Source organism: Trachinotus anak, unplaced genomic scaffold, assembly GCF_046630095.1.
Source record: "Trachinotus anak isolate AG129_WGS33_773 ecotype Australia unplaced genomic scaffold, CSIRO_AGI_Tana_v1 ptg000005l, whole genome shotgun sequence".
NCBI classification, from domain to species: domain Eukaryota; kingdom Metazoa; phylum Chordata; class Actinopteri; order Carangiformes; family Carangidae; genus Trachinotus; species Trachinotus anak.
Genome location: NW_027273856.1, coordinates 18,851,449 through 18,872,407, shown reverse-complemented (window position 1 = coordinate 18,872,407; position 20,959 = coordinate 18,851,449). Strand labels below are relative to the sequence as shown.

The 20,959-nt window shown below is 42.6% G+C and overlaps 1 protein-coding gene across 5 annotated transcripts in view; it reads right to left on the bottom strand.

Moving 5' to 3' along the window:
- The window catches only part of ccdc85cb (coiled-coil domain containing 85C, b), a 46,149-nt gene that overhangs the window by 2,365 nt on the left and 22,825 nt on the right, over window positions 1-20,959 (bottom strand). The window contains exons 2-6 of one of the 5 annotated variants that reach the window (XM_071478717.1): window positions 12,374-12,453; window positions 11,151-11,192; window positions 6,021-6,125; window positions 1,907-1,999; window positions 883-981 (exon numbers count right to left, since the gene is read on the bottom strand). In XM_071478717.1, coding sequence (XP_071334818.1) covers window positions 883-981; window positions 1,907-1,999; window positions 6,021-6,125; window positions 11,151-11,192; window positions 12,374-12,453 — 419 coding nt within the window. The remainder of the gene's footprint in view (window positions 1-882; window positions 982-1,906; window positions 2,000-6,020; window positions 6,126-11,150; window positions 11,193-12,373; window positions 12,454-20,959) is intronic. The other 4 variants (XM_071478718.1, XM_071478719.1, XM_071478720.1 and 1 more) reach the window with 4 other exon arrangements.

The window sequence follows — 20,959 nt, the reverse complement described above, 5'->3', positions numbered from 1 at the left end:
GGAAGAGCGAGACGTGCAGAAGGAGGCAGAGACTGAAAGAGTGAGGCTAGGCATAAAAAAAAAAAAAAAAGACTTTCTTCTTCAAGAGTGAAAACTTCAAATGCTCAGTTTGACTTTGAGCTGCAAAGACTGCAGGCACACACACACACACACACACATTACAGTAGAGCTATCTCTGTGTCTGTCCTCTGTCTCTGCGAGGCTGCTCTCTGGTGCTGAGATCTCTCTGTGAGTGAGTGAGTGAGTGAGTGAGTGAGTGAGAGAGAGGGGGGGGCCCCCAGGGGACCCCAGTGATATTACAGAGGTACTATTGTAGTGCTCCCCAGATTCCTGGCCTGTCACATACCTCTGCCAGGCCCAGATAGCACGGCTCTCGCTCTCTAATCAGTGGACCTTTTTATCCCAGACCAGGCCTTTCAGCACCAACAGAGAGAGAGATGGGGGAGATGAGGGGGAGGGTGGAGGAGAGGAAGAATGGAGAGGGGGCTCTTTTCCCTGCCGCTCCAGTTTAATTGCTCTGACGGCTCAACTACGAGCCCCTATTTAGGGCTTCCAGTTTAGAGTTGGCAGGGAAGAGAGAGATGGAAGAGAGAGATGGAGGGATGGATAGAGAGAAAGAAGGAGAGCGAGAGGCAGCGTCGTGCCCAGGACACTGCTGCAAGTGTCATCCCAAACCAAATGAGTCTGAATGAGGCTCCCTCATTAGTGAGAGCAGCTCTAAGCCTGACCTGATTTGCTCCCGATAGAAGAGAACCAAAAAAAAAAAAAAAAACAGACCAACACAGAACAAGCAGGAACATTATGGATATAAGGTTCCTTTGTTCACAGCAGTGGGATAGTAGAAGAAGAACGGTCAGGGAGGAGGGCGGAGGTTACACCTACGTTGCACATCTCTCGCACAATGGCCTTCTCTTTCTCACTGAGATCGTCCTCGTAGTCCTCGGGAACCTGCTTGTCCAAGTTCTCGTGGACCTCCAGCACCTGGCGGCAGACACAGTGATGAGTGTGTGTATTTGTGTAGGGATCAGCTACATTAATATATGACCCGCGTTAAAGACGGACGTGGAGTTTGTGGTGTTAAGTGCCATTTTAGTGATGTTATAGTAGAGAAAAAAAACACAACTTCACAAGTTTGTCGCTCCAAACTTTGTTCTTTCTTTTGCTGTTATAACACTTATGAGCGTATGATTTCTCATCTTATTCTCTAGCTGGTTGTGTATCTGAGTACATATTTAAATGCATTATAATATGTACTCTGATTGTTTATATAAATATTTTAATCACCAAAACTTTGCATCTGTTATTAATATTTTTCTTTATTTATCTTATTTTATTTTTCTGTGTTTCTGTGTTTCTGTACTGACTTCCTGTTTAAATAAAGTATAAACAAATTAAATACATAAAAATGTGTAAAATTTTGTTTCCCTGTTTTCATTTTTTTTCATTATCAAATGCAATTTTCCTCTTAACTGGTTACCCAGGTTTTAAACTTTCAAACTTTTCATTTTGGTATTTAAATTGTTATCATCAACAAAAAAATGCTTATTTAGGGCCTTTTCCAACAATATTTAAGTGTCAATCCTGCACTTAACCAAGAGTAATGAAGACTTCTGGATCTGGAACCAGGTTCAGAGGTCTGGACTTGGATTCATATTGTTCTGGTGTTGTACTGACTGACGGCTCAATCCTCTCGTGACAGAAATGTTCCCACATATCGAGCTAGCTTTACTAAAGATGGCAACAGTTAAAATGGCGGTAAGCGTGGATGAGATTAATGCTACAAGTTCAAGCTTAAAATATTTCTCATTGAAAAACGTTAAATGAGCCCCCCTTCTGGTCAAGAAATCAGCTACCATGAGCACAATGTCCGCAAAGTTCCCCTATAGTCTAATGACTGATATAGTACCTTCATGGCGTGCACCACGGCCTCAGGCTTCTGCACGCAGGACAGGTAACCTGTGGCAGGAGAGGACTCGCTGGTTGGGAGACGACCCGTACCCTGTGGGGAGAAAGACAATAGAAGACAAAACGTCTTTTAAGTCACAGGACGAGCAAATATGTGAGAGAGGGGACGACCTGCAACAAAGGTTAAGAGCCAAATCTAAACCCACAACATCTGGAGGACATGCTCTGCAGACTGTCAAACTACAGTATCTCCTCACATCTGCTGTCACACACAGTTAACCCCCAGGAGTCAAATGAACACCAGCTCACAAAGATCTTCATTTGACCCCCACTTCACTCAGTAAAAAAAAAAAACAAAAAAAACATAAACCACTCTCCCCTCATCAGTGGGTGTGTGGCTCTGATTTAACAAGAGAGATTTCCTACACTGTAGCACTGAAAATGCCATCCCCTTCACCCCGACTCAGATCACCTCTCCTCCGCTTGTGTTTCTCTTTCCTCTTTGCATCGGCCGTGTATTCAACTGCCAGCCAGGTCTGCTACCTGCACACTGTGATTTAAACCTGGTGTGATGGGAGCAGCCAGCCAGAAAGAGAACCAGGGGGTTTGCTTGACTCATCCCACCCCCTGGTTAGTTCCAGACAGTAGCTCACTGTTAGAGGGACACAGAGATCTCTCGGACACACAATGGCACCATTCACTGTAACCTGGCATCAGGGTCCTGCATTAGACACAGCTCCGTGGCTCTGTTAGCCCGGGTTCAATTCTCAGCTCGCTACATTTTCCTGGCCCCGTTAGGGTGCCAGAATGAGCCCACAAAACCTAATAGCACAGAGATAAAATAATAATCCCACCGCAGCCAAGAGGGATGGTTTGTGGAAAGTGCCCAACAGTCTATTCATATCACATCAGCCTCATGAAAAATTGATTTCTTCGCTGGTCCTGAGGGTTATGGCCTGACAAATGCTTCCCTGACAACCATAGAAAAGCGTGGGAATAACTGCTTTTCTTACACTTTCCATGAGAATAAGCATTTATTTATCTCCCGCTGTGGTGAGAGGTTAATAGGCCTGATCTGTGAGAGGGAAACAAAGGAACTTAGCTGTGTTTTTTTCCTCTTTTTTTTTTTTTTTTTTTTTAAAAGGTAAAATTGACATGATCCTCACACAGTTACACTGTTAAATAAAGCCAACCCATGCTTAATAAATTATGAAAGCCGACTGATGAATCGCATTATATTCATGAGCTTTGATACCAGAGAAATCATGAATATAATGAAAAGGTTAATGTGAAGTTTGGTTGTTGGTTGCATTAAAAAGGTTGAACACTCAAAATTTTCAGAGTGCAACAACCAGTTCTCAAAAGACTCCATACGCCTTATTTTTATTTTTACAATTCATGTTTTTCTTTTCAAGGAAAGGAAGGGAAACTTCTCAAATGTTTAATGTCAACTAAACACAAACAGCAATTATTAAGATTTGATTCCTATGGACACAAACACAAGGCACTGACACAAAAAAGGCTTGGACTGACATGAAAGTTGTTATCTGTCAGTCTGACTGTTCTTCATGTCATTCAGTCTTTATGTTTATTTATCACATTCAATGTTCTCGCTTTTTCTGCATTCGACAGCTTCACTCTTCTTCTGCAGTTTTTTCAAATACTCGCGACAGACACATTTCAGTCGGCATCAAAAAAGTCTTGAGGTTCGATCCCCAGCATTGCTCGCAACAGCTCCGATCTGATCTTTAGACCACGCTGAAATCAAAGTACAATGGCTTCTAAAAAATAAAAAGTTTGGAAAATGGTCTGAAGAACTCTTACAGCGAATGGGATAAAACTACAGGTAATGTTAGTTTAGAAATAAGGACGGGAGTTCTGTGTAGGGTGATAGCTATTTATGACATCCCCTCATTATGAAAGGAGTAAGTCAGCATTTGTAAGAAAATCATAAACAGAATATAGAATAACAACCCTTTGTTAAATACAAACACATTCCCCACTGTGTGTTTCCTCTTGTTTAAGGTCACAACAGTTTCAGTTTCCCCACAGCTCTTCTGCAGTGGACTTTGAAGTCAACTACAAGAAAAAAAATATGTAAATCACTGTCACCTCCTTTTGATGTTCTCCTCTGTGGGTTAAAGCTATTATGTGAAATGTATAAACACTTCCAGTCTCACAGCGTTGAACTTTTCAGTTTATTCCACACTGCAGGAAAGAGAAGGATTTGGACGGCGCAGAGGCAGAGCCAGCTGCGAGCAATGTTTACTGCTCATATGGACGTACAGTGGAGGATGGCTCGCCTGCATAAACAGGCCTGATTTAGGCCTCGCAGGATGAGGGGTGGTGGGTTGTTTGGGGTGGTGGGTTGTTGGCTGTCAGAATCAATGGCGTGTGGTTTGAGCATACAGAATCAGAGCCGACGGTTGAAGTGTTTGTGAGAATCACGCAGGCTGGCTGCTTTCTTGCTCTATCCATCTTTTCTTTTCATCTCTCTCACTTGTTTACTATCTGACAATATCGGGCACATTCACTGACCTGAAACTGGGCAAAGGACTGCACATAAAGGATGAGCTGATAGACTGAGATGGGTTACACAAAGCTAAAGTCCAATTCCCTTAAGTTCTTTGGCCCCACATCTCTCACCTTCTCTTTCTCCCCTTCTTCATCCTCCAAGACAGACTTTCTTGAACTTGAGCCACTTTCCTAATAGTCTTATCTCCATGGAGTTGTTACAACAACGAAGCCATCATAAGAAGAGGGCATGAATCACAAGAAATAGTTATCCTGGTTTGCCAGTATCATAGGGTAAGCTTGCTGAAGTCTCTGCGAAATAGTTCTGCACATAATCCCCAGTAAAACCACGACCGGTTGTTTTTACACTTTGGTTTTTGTGCAGATTTAACAACTAAGATGTAATGTTTTACAGCACTTAATAAAGTTGCAACAAGGCTAAATTTGAACTTATAACAGCTTCTTGAACGCAAGTCCTCCCCAGTTGCAAGTAGTTACAGGATGACTTAATGAAATGGATCTGAAATGTGACAACATAAAACCATTTTCAGTCTCCTAATTGATCCTTATACTGACTGTGTCAGAACAAAGCTAAATGTCATGTCTCAAACTCACTCCTCAAGCCAATATCCTGACCTTGTTTCATGTGAAGCCACTGTGAAATTAAATGCAGGGAGACAACCATCAAGATAATTTGCAGTTTATCATTCCTCCTGCGGGGAGAGACCTCTCTCTGGGTCAAGGTTCATGGACGTTATTGAGTGGCACAAGCCTCCAGAGGGAGGTGGGTTTGACCCACGAGCTTAAAAGATGCGAGTCGGCCTGCGCCTCACTCTGGGCCTGTGATTAAAACACAATATTGATTTTTGCACAGGGAAGATTTAGTCCTCTGGGTAGTAGCATAGCCCGACTCTGCCCTTCCATAAGCAGGCAGAAAACAATTATCCAGCCTCTCCTCCCCAGACACTGGCAGGGTCACGGGTGACGGTGGATTGTAGAGAATTATTACTTTCATAGTGGGACTCAGTTCAAACAGGCTCCAGGGAGGAGGCTGGCTGAAGGGCCAGGATACGGGAGTGAGAGCAAGGGAGGCTGACTCCTTTTAATTTCCCTGTCTTATCTCTGTCTTAGTTTCTCTTCCTCTTTTCTTTCCCCCCTCGTGTCCTTCAGTCTTTTTTTTCTTCACCCTCTCTCTCTTTCTTCTTGTATATCTGTGTGTGTGTGTGTGTGTGTGTGTTTCAGTTCCTGTCATGTGTAAGAGTGAGGTCGCCTGTGGAGGTATAATTGGAGAGTTAGCAGTAAAGTGAATTAGAGCTGACTTGATTCGATTCCTCTGTGGAGGCACCGGTACAGTCCTCCCTACAACTAACTGTGTTTGTGCCTGTGCGAAATTAAATCCCTGTCTCTATGCATAACCACATTTGTTATAGGCAGCGTCACAGTGTTGATCTTTGACTGAGGCTGCTCAAGTGGTTAGGTATGACTGGTTAGGTGTGAGTGGGCATCCCTGTATGTGTGTGTGTGTGTGTGTGTGTGACCCTCAAATGCGGGTCTGTGTTTAAGTGTGTGAATCTGTGTGTGTTAGCCTTCTGGGTACTGACCATGTGCATGGCGTCCTGGCGCTGGGGCAGTGAGGACAGCTGGGACTCTGAGTGGTACAGGGTCATTCCCTTCCTCAGGGCACGGAGGTCACCTGGGTTACACTGCTGGGCACAGACGCGCACAAAAACATACAAACAGAATACAGAGATAAGGCTTCAGAGCCATGTCAATTGAAAATACCTAGATAAGTGCTCTGTTGCATGCTGATCACAATTATCAACCCAAGGACCAAAATAAGTAGAAACCTACAGACAGGAGCTTTTGGAGCATAGCACTCATTTTACCTTTAAATGACCTTTCATATTTTTCCATCAATACTTTAACTCGGAAATCAACATATTTGTCTCTGTAAGTTTGACTATTTTTAACATAACACTTTTTACTATGCTGTATATTACCATCATTTAAAAAGGCACAGTTGTACAGTACCAGTAATAAAAATTTAATTACAATGCATATTGGCTGATATTCTTTTTTTTTTTTTGCATTATCCATATACTGTAGCATAAACATGTGAGTTGAACGCAACCTGTATATATTTTATATATATTTTCTATGTCAAACACTCAGTATCTTTGGCATTGGTGTCCTGCTTTACTTATGATATATGCAGCACAGATGCTAATAACACCTGCCAGGTTGATTTATCAGCCTCGTTTCACATTTGAGTAAAGATGTTTTACAGTTGAACTGAAAACTCCATCATCAAAGATAACAGTGACAGGAAATATTAGAAAACTACAAAATTTGGACAGTAAACAATACATTATTTTGAATAGCTACACAAACTTGTGCCGAGAAAAAGTCAGAAATGCATGAAGCTGCTGCCAGTAAAACATTTATTGCTCTCGTTTACAACTTCATTTTGTGCTTTTTTCCAACATGTCAACACCAATATCTGTAATAACCTAATATTGTCAGATGATATCAGCCTGCCAATGTTTCCGTCTGGCTCCACTGTGTATATTTAGATCCTCAGTGATGGTTCATTAAAGACTGTGTCTCTGCCCCCCTCCTACACTGGCACCTGCCTGCACTCTCATCGTCACTCTGACGCCATTGCTTCAAGCACTTCATTTGCGAAGCTGATTTTTATTTGTTGAGGTTTTTGACAGAAAAGGCGCGTCAGAGCACGGGAGCTGTATCCCGCCGTGCATCATCGAGGGACGTTACGAAGGGACAGTGTTCCTAAGATTTGTCCTCATTAGCAGCCAAAGACCACTGGTTCCTGGGGGCAGTAACCAGCCCAGCTTCTCTCTGTGGGCAGGGAACACGGCAACACTACTGTTCCTTATGACATTTCTCATGTCACGCACTAATGTTCCCTCTGTGCGAGGCGCGGTGTGTAAACACACGTGATGCCTGCGAGCACTCAGCTATAAATAACCCAATGAGCTGTGGGTGTGCGTCTGTGAATGCATGGACGTTGTGCTGTGTTGTCTGCCTCTGTATTATCTCTCTCTGTGTCACAGACTCAGGTGCACACTCACATGCAGTTTGCACACAATCAGCATTCACCTCATCTCCTCTGTCCTTTGATGTCCCCGTCCTTCTCTTCCCTTCCAGCTCAGTATCCCGTTAGTGTTCCTCTAACCTTTCCCAATCCTTCCCTTGGCACTTCTTGATCTACCCTTTGGGTTTTCATATTCATGCCCTCAATTCTGTACCTTTGCTAACATCTGTTTGTCATTTTCCCCAGGCTTTGTGTATGTCAGCAGTCTATGCTCTGTATGTTACATCTGACATGAACAAACAATCACAAGACAAGGGAAGATCGGCGGGAGTCTCCCTCATCAAATGATGATTCAAACTATGCTGGGTTTAGTTTTACAAACAAACCAACACGTCTCCAACTTTACTTCCTCCCCTGAGCTGACCTTGACCACTGAGACCGACAAAGCTATTTGTTTGCCAGACAGCTGGGGACAGTTGGCCCTCTGCAGTCTTCATGGCTAAAACTCGGTCCCCTCTGCCTATCCATCCATCACAATGTTCTTGGTGCTGACAGGGAGAAGCTGTGGACGCCACGCATCATTTCCTGTTTGAGTTATGAGGGGCAGGGGGTGATGCCGCCTTGACACAGGGGTAGAGAGGATGGCAGCATGCTCCATAACAGCCACGATTTAATGGAATAGTCAGTTTCATTTGAGTAACCTGTCATAGACACTGGGTAGTCTGAAATAATAGTTTTTTTCTCATCATATTTAAAACACTCAGCCTAACAAGCTTTAAACTGTAATACAAGAACAGTGCTGTTAGGATCAACTGGTATCATAAGGATATAACTTTCTGCTGGGAGCTTTAGCCTTATTGTTTCAGCACAATATCATGTATGCAGCCATCGAGAATATTTAAAGGAGCTATTTGTAAGTTTTGCTGTTACTACATAGCCAACGTTAGCATTAACAGCTGTCAAATAGAAATGTTGCGAGTTCAGCATCAAACTTCATTCCTTTCTCCGGCGGTGGAAAGCAACCAGTTGTTCAGCTTCTACGTCAATGACTTATTTTCTTGTACTGAAGTTAGCATGCTAACCAGCTAGCACTGACCCAGTTGGCCTGTCATTTTCTGATACTGAGTCAATGCAGCCTCCCTGTTGCCCTGAAGAAGCAGCACTGCTCAGAGGGTATATTAAAACAGTATGTTAAAAAAAAAAAAAAAAAAAAAAGGTTGTAAATGCAAAGACAGCTGAAGCTCTTGGCGAGACTGGTCAGTAAACAGCTGTTTATGCTAACATTGGCTATGTAGCAATAGCAAAACTTACAAATAACTCCTATAAGACTCCTTTTAAAAGGTGCTTGTTTTCAAATAAGCTGGGAAACCAGTTCTCTTCTTGTGGACCACTCTCTGAAATTAAAGACCTAGTGTTTCAAAGATTATTAAGTATTATTATTAAGTATTTCCAGGGGTAAGATCGTCCCACTTTCACTGTAAACTGCACTATGTGATGGTGCAAGAACCGAAAGATCACCTGACAAAGCAACAGGAAACCGTGTTCCACCCCATCCGTTTTTAGCCAATCCGAGTCGATACGATACTTTAATACTTTCTCAGTTGATAAATCAGTCTCGTTATCAGTGTCAATGAATAAGCCACAATCCATTAACCTCCGTCATCATTCAGTTCCACCGCACTCTACTGTAGTCCACTCTCACAGAATGACTTCAGTGAGCCTGCAGTTAAACAGATGGAGTGTCATCTGAGCCAGTCATATAAATCATTTAATTCTCAGAGTCACACTGAGCTCTTACTTGTTAATGATCGAGTGGGAGCGAACATGTGGGGGAAGCCAGAGTGTCTCACACTTCAGTGGGTTAACAGAGATAAGTAACAGTCTAAAGACATGGGTGATAGTGGGAGAGAGAGAAGTTAAAGAGCAAATTGCGTACATGCATGTGGTTGAGGGGGGGCACACACATACGCCCGTTTTTCTCATTGTGTTTACACCTGTGCTGTGTAGGACTTTGTTCATATCTGCTGTGGGAGCATGTTGCTAACTCCCTCCCTTGTCCCTTTGGTACGGTGAAATCCTTCAGCCGAGCTTGTTTGGAGGGTCAACATTCCTGCGATAAGAGGCTATTGTTTCCTTCAGGCTTAACACAAGTTTCACTGGACCAGTTTCATAACACAGGAAGTTAGACAACATGTCTATTGAGGCAACTAATTCATTGTAACAAAGGCACCTGCTTGCATTCAGACACATCAGTAAGTAGGTGATTGCATAAGAGTCGGATTAAATAGCAAACTGGAGAAACTGGCTCCTTGTTTCATTATTTACTGGAGTACACTTTCAAGAACTCAAAATTTATTAATGACACAACCATCAAGATGTTTCTTAACTTCAGACAGACATTCCCTCGTTCCTCAGTTGCACTCACATACCAGTTGTCGGCCATGCATTATGGATGCCTGGTTCTACCTGTGTTGCCTCCGGATCTTAAATTATTCAGCCCGCCAGACGTCCCGACGAGCCGGGGCAAGCGCGTGTCATTTATGCACCAAAGCACAATGTAGCATTCATTCACCTGGGCTACCTCGTACCAAACACTGACTGCGCAGTGCAAAACAAGCTCCAAGGACAGAAGAAGGCTTTCTTGCCAAGATAGGCCACATACAAGCAGGGCCACCTGTGCTCATTCATTAGCACAGCATGCTAGCAGAGCGTAGAGGGGCCAAAAACAGGACTGGACACAGAAGCAGGACCTTAACAAGGTAATGCAACCTAATTCTTTTGTGCCTATAAGATGAACACTGTGTCAGAGAGCTGATTCAGCCGAGTGGTAATGTTTGAGGCTTCACTTCATCCTATTGGACTGTGTTATGATGGAAAAAGTAATAGATCCAGCACAATTTTGGGCAAAAACCTGGTTTGCTTTCAGGTTGGAGATGATTGATACAACTCTCATGTCTGTATAATAAATATAATGTTACAGCCAGCAGCCACTCAGCTTAGCAAGAAGGAGAAACAGCTAGTCTGCTTAAAAAAAAAAAAAAAAACCCAAATAACAAATATCTCATGTATTATATCTTATTTGTCTAATCTGTACAGAAAACAAAGTGTAAAAGCAAGAATTCATGGTTTTACGTTGGATTATGAGCTGGACTATTTCTTGGCTGGGCGCAGTGACTCCCTGGCCTCCAGTAGAGACTCCACCACAACATGAAGTTTTTAGACCTCAGTTTTTGTATGAATTAAACACACATTAGGTATATAGATAGATAGATATTTATGCTAAGATAATCTAACCATCTGTTGGCTGTGGCTTCACATTCACCTCATATACAGTATAAAAGAGTGGTATCAATCTTATCATCTAACTCCCAGCAACAAAGAGAATAAGTGTATTTCTGTCTCTAAAAACATTACCATGAAGCTGATTCAGGACCTGTCTGAAAGTGTCAGCTTAAAATGAACATTTTATTCTTAGCCGTTACTGAAACTGAGTTCACTCTGTTACACTGTACAGTTGTTCCTTTAATCGTGTCCACCCTCTTTATAAAAGAAAAGCAACAAGCTCAAAGCTGTGAAAAGTCCCACCACCAAACAGACAAAAGAGGGAAAAGGCGAAAGAGGCTCAACCCGTTGACAAGCAGAGAAGCTAACAAACAGTGGCATTACAGAAAGTTACCTTTTTCGTCTGTATCTGTGATAAGCTATACCGGCTATAAGCCTGGAGAGAGAAAAACATAATGGTGTATTGGTTCATTAATTGATTATTGGGAGCCAAAAGTTGTCAATATAATCTTCCTGTGCTCCACAAGACATAAAGATACTGTAAGAAAAAAAAAGACAAAAAATACTCATCCCAACCACAAATCTAAAGAAAAGAAAAAGAAGAAAAAAAAACAAACACATTATCACTTCAAATGTGAACAAGGACTATTAGTTGCAGGTTCATATTATTCGTCTTGACTGCTGTGAGACAATGCGTAGCACCTAATTGTAGCACTTAAGGGCTATGAGGATCATTCAGGTTTGCTATCAGGGATTCCAGCCTACACTCTCTGCCTACATATGAATCTGCTGGGAGATAACTGGGGAAAGAGAAATAAAAGCCTTGAATCAAAAAGCCTTTTGAACTGTGAAATTCCAGCTCAACTGTCTGCAGCCTGACGTGCCTTCAATTAAACTGAATCACATCATAACACTGCTTCACAGTAAAGCAGAAAGATAACAAATGATATATGAACGGCTATGATGTATGAATATATTTTATGCTGTTTACCAATAATTAATGAGCCATCACTTTGAATGACTCACACGTGACCTATTGTTACCTTTATAAATTTCACCACGAGTCCGTTTTCGGTTGTGTGCATGTAACACACACCTCTGCAGACTGACATGTGACCTCCTGGTGAACCAGACCACAAGTCCACCCCCCTCTTTCTCACACTCCCACCTCCGCTCTCTCAGCCCTCCATCCTCCAAATTTGAGAGAAGTCAGAGCAAGGTCAACTTTGGGAGAAATGCTTTACTCTGTCACTGTCACTTAATGCCTCTTCACCCCTTCTTTTTCCTCCTCTCATCTCTCCTCCGCTCCCACAGTTCCCCTCGGGGGCTAACATCACTGCTCGCTACTGAAGCTTACTGACTCCCCATGAATTAAACATGGATAAACATATTCTCCAACTAACAGGCAGGCTGTTGTGAGGGGGTGGCTTCAGAGAGGCATCAGGCAACCACTTTATCTCACACAGCTGCCGATCACATGTCTTGGGGTGAGTTAAAAAGTTGCACAAGAGGAGTGTAGTGAGGGTATAAGTTCAAATAGTGCTGGAATGGACTAACAGATGTTTGTAACTGGCAGCAAGGGAGAACAGGAGGGTGACGCACACACGTGTACCTCACCTGTGACAGAAGCTTATTGTTATCGTCCTCCAGGATCCGCACTTTCGTCTCCAGTTGCCTGATGTAGTTGGAGGAGGAATCTGGAGGAGAGAGGACGCAGAAGAGAGAGGAGGAGAAGTGATTAGCATTTAAAAGACCTCAAGCGGAAAACAGGCAGGCTGGGCCACTGGAGCAAACAGACCACATACAGCTCGAAAAGGTTGCTGTGCACTTTGAGAGACCCAAACACTCCTCGTGAAAGAGCATTCTCCAGACGAGCGGTTTCACATCACAGTTAAAGATTAAAGTTGAAATATGTGCAATATTTTGTCCTTTTACTGACGTGATCTTTTATTTTGAAACTCCTTTGACATAAAATAATTTTTTTGCAAAAATTAAAAAAAATAACAGGCACAGGTCTGATTTTTCTGCTTGTTGTTCTAACTGCTTTTTATGACTACGCATACTTGACCACACATTTACTTAAGAAATAAATGGCCAAATTAAAAGTATTTACATAATTTAAGTAACGAGCAGCTAGCAATTACTTTCATAATCTATTAATGTGTCAGTTCTTTAACAGTTTGTCAATTATATCAGTCTAAAATCTTTAAGAAGGCAGTGAACAAGACAAAGAGAATTACAATGCTAACATGCTAATGTTTCGCAGGTATAACGTTTATGTTCAGTATCTTAGTTTAGCGTGTTAGCATGCGAAGTTTTGCTAATTAGCACTAAGGTCAAAGGGAATGTCTTTAGTTTTGCAGAAATTTGGCCATAATTCAATGTTTTGGACTAAATGTTGCAAAAAGGTAACAAGTATCACAGAAATAGTTATGGTAGGGCGGCAACAAACAACTAGTTTCATCATTGATTGATTTTTTTTTTTTTTTTTTTTTTTTTTTTAGCCTGTAAATGTTTGGAAACTGTGCAGAATGCCTCTCACTACTACGATCAACAGTTAAAAATGTACATATTCAATTTACAATCGTATAAAACAAAACAGGCTACAAATCCTCATATTTTGAGAAGCTGAAAACAGAAAATGTTTCAGTCAGTTGACTGACTGATAAATCTTCTTGTCATTTAAAATTCAGCCTTCTGGCTTTTAGTAAAACTGTTAACTACTAGTATTATTTTGCAATTACACCTACCATTTAGTGCCTTGTGAAAAGTGCTCATGTGCTAAAAAAACTAGTTGTAGCTGAAGGTCAAGGGTCAAGCACTGAGCGTTCCCACCCAGATTAGCAGTGCTTGACCTAACTTCTGACCTCGTACTTGTCTGGGGCCATTTCCCAGTTTGGGCCAGATTTTTCCTGCAACTCTTGTTCAGTGTGAAAGAGGCTTCACTCTCCTTTTTGATATTTGTCACAAAACTGTCCCCATACTGTACACACCTGACAAACTGCGTAATTGTGGCTTAATTGCTCCACAGAGATGCACCACCATTTCCGATCCTGATAACGCAGCATTCTGCGTTAACATCAATCAACCTCACTGGGTTCAAACCAGGGACAGCAGCTGTGTGAAGAGTGGAGGTACAGTTTGACTCAGTAGGTGGCACACAGCCTGTTATCTAAAAAGGCATGTTTAATTTACAGTGAGATCAAAGCCGAGCTACGCACAGGAACTGCACTCCAGCAGCTAGTGAGGAGCACACCACTGTGCGCACAGCTTTATTTTATTTTGTTTTCTAAGTGGGAGCACAGAAAGGCTGAGGGTGGAAACGGTGATGGGGAGATGTAACAAAGCCGGTGGGGAGGTTGCTGATGGAAATGATGGGTTGAGTAAGATGCAGATGAGAAGTCACTGCTGTAGGGAACCACACACACACACACACACACACACACACACACACACACACACACACACACGAAATCACAACTTGTTTGGGTAAATCCAAGGTCACCGACTTACCTCAAGTTGTGCAACAAGTTTTATAACCTTGTTCATTAGCACAATACAACCAGGGGGCAGAGAGTGTGAAAAAACTGAATGGGTCTGAATACTTTCTGAACATACCGTAGTTTTACAGTGATAATAATAATAATAATAAATTAAACCAGTTTTCATAAACAGTTTAGCACGTATGATATATCCTTCCAATGGGGTTGTCATGGGATTTAAACATTTACAATTTGCATGTACTACTGGGCAGAAGGATGGATACTGTAGCATGATGCCTTGCATCCAAAATACTAGACCCACAGTTTGGATCACACTGAAGATGATGCTAAAAAATCAAAAAAAAAACTTTATTTTAGATTATTTGTGAAATTCAGACACACAAACACACCGTGTGTTCACAGCCTGTCCTCTCACTTCAAAGGCTCGGTGTCACTTTGACACTTGAAATACACCTAAGCTAAATAATATGGTAGTAGATGAGGCAAAATCAGATTAATGACCACGAGCATGTAAACAACAGTTTTCCAGGTTAAGTTGGCACAATTCAAAATGTATACTGTTTTCCTCCTGCTTACACCTGATTTATCCCCATAACCTGCTCTATGATGGTGCATGAATGGCAATAAATACACAAAATATATCCCTTATCCCAGAGCTGAGAGTAGACACAGGCTGAATGACAGTGGCCCCTGCAGGGCCTGAAGGCCTATTTATGTCCAGCCCTTCGACAGTGCGGACAGCGCTGTCGGTTGGTTGGTTAGCTGGTGGTTGGACAGCAACAAGAGGAGACTGTAGTGACCAGAGCTGGTAATCCTCTCTTCCTGCCCTGTGACCCTCTAATCTGGATTCATCTGCTGGGTTAACCTGCAGCCAGATCTCAAGCCGATTAGGATGAAGGTTCCTCAGCCTTCACCACCAGCACACTCAAACAACAAAGGGAGGAGCCTCAGAAAGACAAGGGGGATGGAAAAGGAATCCTGACTGCTTGTTGTTTTTTTTTTGTTTTTTTTGTCACCCCCCCCCCCCCCAAAGTGGTGTGTATATTACTTACAGAGATGGAGATCTCTCCATCAGTAATCCAATAAACTCAAAAGTCATCCAAGTCTGTCAGGCTTATTTTTTTAATCTCCTTAGATCTAATTAAATAAAAATGAAGATAAGCAATCAAAGACAAATACTTCAGACGTACCCTATTCAACTGGAGAAACCCAGAATTGGCCTAAAGTGAGGACTCCCACTGCCACGAGCACTCTGCGTCTTCACTGAGCACAGCACCATCTCCCCCCTCCACTCCTCATCTATAAGCCTTTGATGTGTTATAAGGGGTTATGTTAAATCTCAGAGCGCATCACTTCAGCATCACACATGACATGATTAAGTGGTGCTGCTTAAATATGTGAAGATCTGCCGTGGGAACATTCACAGGAACACCAAACATGCACAAACACCTCCCACACCCACACCCACACCCACACCCACACCCACACCCACACCCACACACACACACACACACACACACACACACACACACACACACACACACACACACACACACAGAGTCACAGGGATCTGCAGGGAGAAGCCCGTCACCCTCTCTTTAACACCCGGCTCCGGCTCAGTCATCATCCTGGTGGGAGAGGGGTCAGGCAACTGAACTGTTCCCTGGCTCCCCTGCCACTCCTCCATCCTTTTATCCCCTCCACCCCTCCAGCTTCACAATCCTCTCCTCACCACTCCTCCATGAAGCTGGAGGAAAAGCTACAGATCATACAGAGATCGTGCAGCCGAGCCAAAATAATTACCCTGCAAAACTCAGCCCAGCATCTACTCTTTTATACACAAGCACAGAGGGAGAGGCTATTATTACTTATGCATAACCTGAATGTGATCTTAGGAGCTGATAAAGTGAGTACAAGGCACTGTGAAGAAGTGGGAAAGTAAAAAAAAGTGTCCAACTAAGCAGTAAACAATAGAGAGAGAGATAAAGCGAGGAGCGAGGGAAACGCAAATGTAAGCTATTTTTAAGTCTGCACAAGTGTTGTTTACCCAGTGAATCGAGCTGATGAATCTTTATGTGAGAGTGTGTGTGTGTATTTGTGTGCGCACAGGACAAAAGGTGACGCAGACAGTGGTGCAAGTCCAGCCCCCCCCCCAACCCCCCCCGCACGTCACTTTTCATCACGTCAGTGCCACTGTGACCCACTTCCAGCAGCCACTCCCTCCTTAACTCTGCCCCTCTCCCTCTTTCCCCCTCTTTCTGTTTTATTGCATCCCTCTGCTTTAACTGCTCTGTCCATTGTCTCTCTTTGCTGCTCTTGAAAAGCTTTTGAGAGACTGATATCTGTCAACTTTGCAGGTTGGTGAAGAGAAGAGACATTTTTGAGACTCATGTTCTCATCACCGTTACTTAAAACAGAGTGAAAGGTAAGCTCCCCCCAAAAAACCTGTGTGCTCCTTCAAAAGTAATGGCCTCTAATGGTTCTTCTTTGTTTTCAACTGTGCTCCAAATATCCCATCCAATCCTATACAAATATCCTTCTACACAGTGACACAGTCACACTACAACACATTCACATTGTCTGCAAGTTTTTTTGAAGACAGTTTTACAGCTATTTGGAAAGAGGCAGAATTTTCCATCCAAAATGTGAATGAAAAGAGTGGAGGGCTCAAACTGTGTGAGAGGGTTGATGAGGAAAGAGTAACCACAGTACTGTATGTTTAAAAACCTGCTTCATGAGCAGGAATGTTTAATTCTTAATCTTGGAAAACCCAAATCAAGGTCCACTTACCACCACACTGTCAGCTGGTCTTCATCAGTAGAGGGAGTTTGTTATAGGTAAGATAAGTATGATGATATTCTATATTTTTCCTCATTGTCAACAAATCCCACGAAAAGACCAAAACCAAAAACAAACCGATCCTTCTGACACAGACCATTGTCTGTGAAGCCGATGGCTGAGAGAGCTCATTCCTCCGTGCCAACCAAGAGACCTTGTTGTTCACAAACTTTTCAAACTCCATCACTAAGCTGCACAGAGTAACATGCTCCTCCATGATAATGAACATGGGCACTGTAGTTTACTTTGAGTCAATCCCACATATACTGTAAATATTCCCCTGCACATGAAACCTGGAGCTAAAAAGTAGTCCATCAAAGTCAGTGTAACTCCTCTTTGAGTAATGTTTGCTGAAAACTGCAGTGTGCATGTTCTTTATTTGGCCTTTAAATAAAAGTATAAACGTATATAGTCAGGCATGTAGCTGGGGTAGTCAGAAAGTTTTTGGGATTTGGTCTTTTTATGGTATTTCATGACAAAAACAAAAAATGCAAAATGCTGCCAGCCTTACACTTTAAATATCACAGAAAAGAATGGAAACCAGTGGCAGTGTGGAACAGTAGAAAAATAATTTTTTTAATAATAAAAAAAATTTGGATGCATGAAAAGGCACTGGTACAGTCTTTAAAGGCATTGCTTTTTAATATTATTTTTTTCGGACCACTTGCAATAGCATTCTCCTCCTTATATTTGTAGTCTGCTTTTCCATCTCTACATTTGTTCTCTTTGCCACGCCCTCCCTATATATGTTACAACTCCCAGTATGGGGCAGTGAGTTTATGGGAGGTCAAAGCAGGCTGCTCTTTAAGGAGCAAAAGTACAGGCGGAAAGCACAGAGTAAGGCATGCTGGTAAAGGGGTGTTGCAAGAAACAGGATGGCTAGTGTTAAAATTAGGTTCAAACTGACACTGGGCATTGAGCTGATACTGGCAGGAATATACAATTACAGCAAAACCAGCCTCCACACAGCTGACTCCAAGGTCTTTGCCACATCAAAAACAGCTTTGGTAAAATAGTATAGTTAAGAAGGACTGGGTTTTGGAATCCCCTCGTGTTTTCAAGTCAGATCCCCTGGCTGTTGAGGAGCCTGCAGTGCATTGAAATCACTCTGCTTTTATTATTCCTGGCTCGGCTCTGGCTTTCATCTCCTATTCACAGCTGTAGCACTGTGTTTTAGCACAGAGACATGGATATTCTCTCAGCGATGTGTGTAAGTGAGTGTGGGGTATGAATGAGTGCTTATGTGCAGCATTTGTAGGATAGGGAGTGCATGTGGGTTGCATGGGTGTCTAAGCTGATTGTGTGTGTGTGTGTGTGGGAGGGGGAGCGGGCGAACGTTTGTGCGAGAGAGGGGATTTTTTAAACCCATCTGTTTGTGTGTGTGTGTGTGTGTGTGTGTGTGTTCAAGGCAGGAGGTTGGGTCAATTACCTCAAGATGTTGAAGAAAGAGCAGAAACAGTCTAAACAGTCTCCCTCTCCTCTCTCTGCACCAACACCCAAGTAAAAGTACAGTGAATTCCATGAAATCTGACCTTAGCGGCTACACAAAGTCCAATTTATCATAAAATAACATCTCCATTAACCAGCAACTTTCAAAAACTCTGGAGAGAGCATACTGAATCCACGCTGGGAAGGGGGATCTGAATGAGGCCCACCTTAGAAACTGGAAAAAAAAAAAAATGGGAGGGAAAAAAGGGGAAAGAAACATGGAAGCAGAGAAGCACAACCGCCTGTAGTCAGAACATGAATCTCTGATTCTTGTTCAATCTATAAAAATGAGGCCCATCACAATTTTCCACAGCCCAACAAGGCTTCTTTGATAGCTTGCTGTGTTTGTTATTTTTTTCTGGATCAATTAACAGTCCAAACCCAAAGATGTTATATTTACAGTGATGTAAAACAGAGACAGACTACATTAAGTCATATTTAGGCATTTTTGATTAATATATGACAGACGATTAACTGACTATGAATTATTGTTGCAGATAAATTTTATGACAACTGACTATTCGCTGTAAGCCCCACAACCATTTGTTACCGTTGCCGTGGCTGTCAATAAGCTGTCCATTCTTGCACCGCACATTGAATAACTGTTGCCGGCTTTTTCCACTCAAAATTCATCGTAATTCCTGAAACAAGTCTTTGTTTTCACACAAGACAAAAGAGAGGCCTCTCAAATCTAACCAAGGAAAGTCATTTTGTCTGCTAGAATGACAACCACTAGACGTTTTTATCAGCTTTAGCTAGCTAGCTAATTAACGCTACCTTTGCAAGTTGGTTAAAAACAGCATCTCCAGCTGACCTTCTAATGTTTCTAGTTGATTCATTTCAAAACGACAGACATGTAAAAGGTTCTTAAATATGCATGTGATAGCTGCATACTTCACATAACATGCTCAAGGACTGAGGCTTTTGTCCCTAGGCAAAGTATTCATGCTAACAGAAACCAGTTTGGCTACATAACACTGTGCTAAACTTGATATAACATCCTGGACACACTCCCACACAGCTAATATATCGGTCCTGAACATGTATATTTCTGAAAATTATTTTGTTAGCTAATGCTCATTGGCTTTGGGATCACTACTGGCTGCCTAGCTGGTCATTTTTGCAGCTTACAGCAGATAAAGATATTTTGGGGGGGTTTAGAAAGGTGATAAAAAAGAGACGCTATCCTCCAAACTTTAGATATAACTCTCATTTCAGTCCCATGCACGTCACTTTGGCATGTGGAGAAATCCAAAGCTTGATGGGCCTACCATACCAAGTTATACTTCAATTAACAAATTGATTATCTAACTAAATGTTTCAGCTCTCCATATTTTCTGCTGCCTGAGTAGGCTGCACATACCCACACACTCCAAAGAAGAGCAGAGGAATCATCTGTGTATAGACTGATTGTATGTCTGCATTCTGCTTGGGTCTAATGCACCACTTTTCTGTACCTGCAACACTACTTGCTCTTTACTGTGTCTCTGTACTGTATGTGTGTGCATGCCTACATGTGCTGGGCCAGTGTGTGCATGCCTCCTCTGCCTACATGCCCAGCGCTCGGTCATAGCCCGGGCAAGCTGACCAAAGGAACAAGTTAAGTGGGCACCCATGCTGCATTAATGAGGGGGATGGCAGAACCTGGCAACCGAAGCACGTAAACCACGGGGCCCTGGAAGGGCTTCAAAGGCTCGACTGGCTCATCAACCGGCGGGGAGCTAACCCCATCTGACAAGACATGGCACCCACTCTGAAGGAGGGAGAGCGAGAGAGCCTCACCTCCCCACACACTCTCTGGTATGTGTGCGTATGTATGTGGGTGAGTGTGCAGTATGTTCAGGAGAACGTTTTTTCATGCGCATGTGATTGTTCCTAAGTGTGTGTGCATTTCTGTGTGTTGCTTAATGCTGGAGGAGAAACACCCCATACTGAGTGACTAGTGTGAAAGTTAAAGTGCCAAATGGATTACACTTTAAAAGAACAGGTTGTTAGTATCAACAACTCCAACACATCGATCAGGTGAAATCAGCTTTTTTAATCATTTGCTGCGTGTTAACAGCGAGGCCAAGCAGGACCAACTAACAACCAGAGGCAGCTCAGTGTGGTTTTCACTCAGCACTGAATGCATTGAAGAAACAGACCATATGAGAAATCATCAGATGCAAAACTGCTAGAGGAGGATTTTTACCTTGGCATAAATATTTAGCACACTTTGGTTTATCATATGAATATGACAGATAGGCCTGTGAAGCCCTGCTTGTCCCTGCTGTGGAAATGCAACTGCTGATAAGCTGTGATGGGACCTTGGACCTTGACCACCCACAGGTGAATATACAAGCTGAGTGTTAACTGTTAAAAAGAGTATTACTGG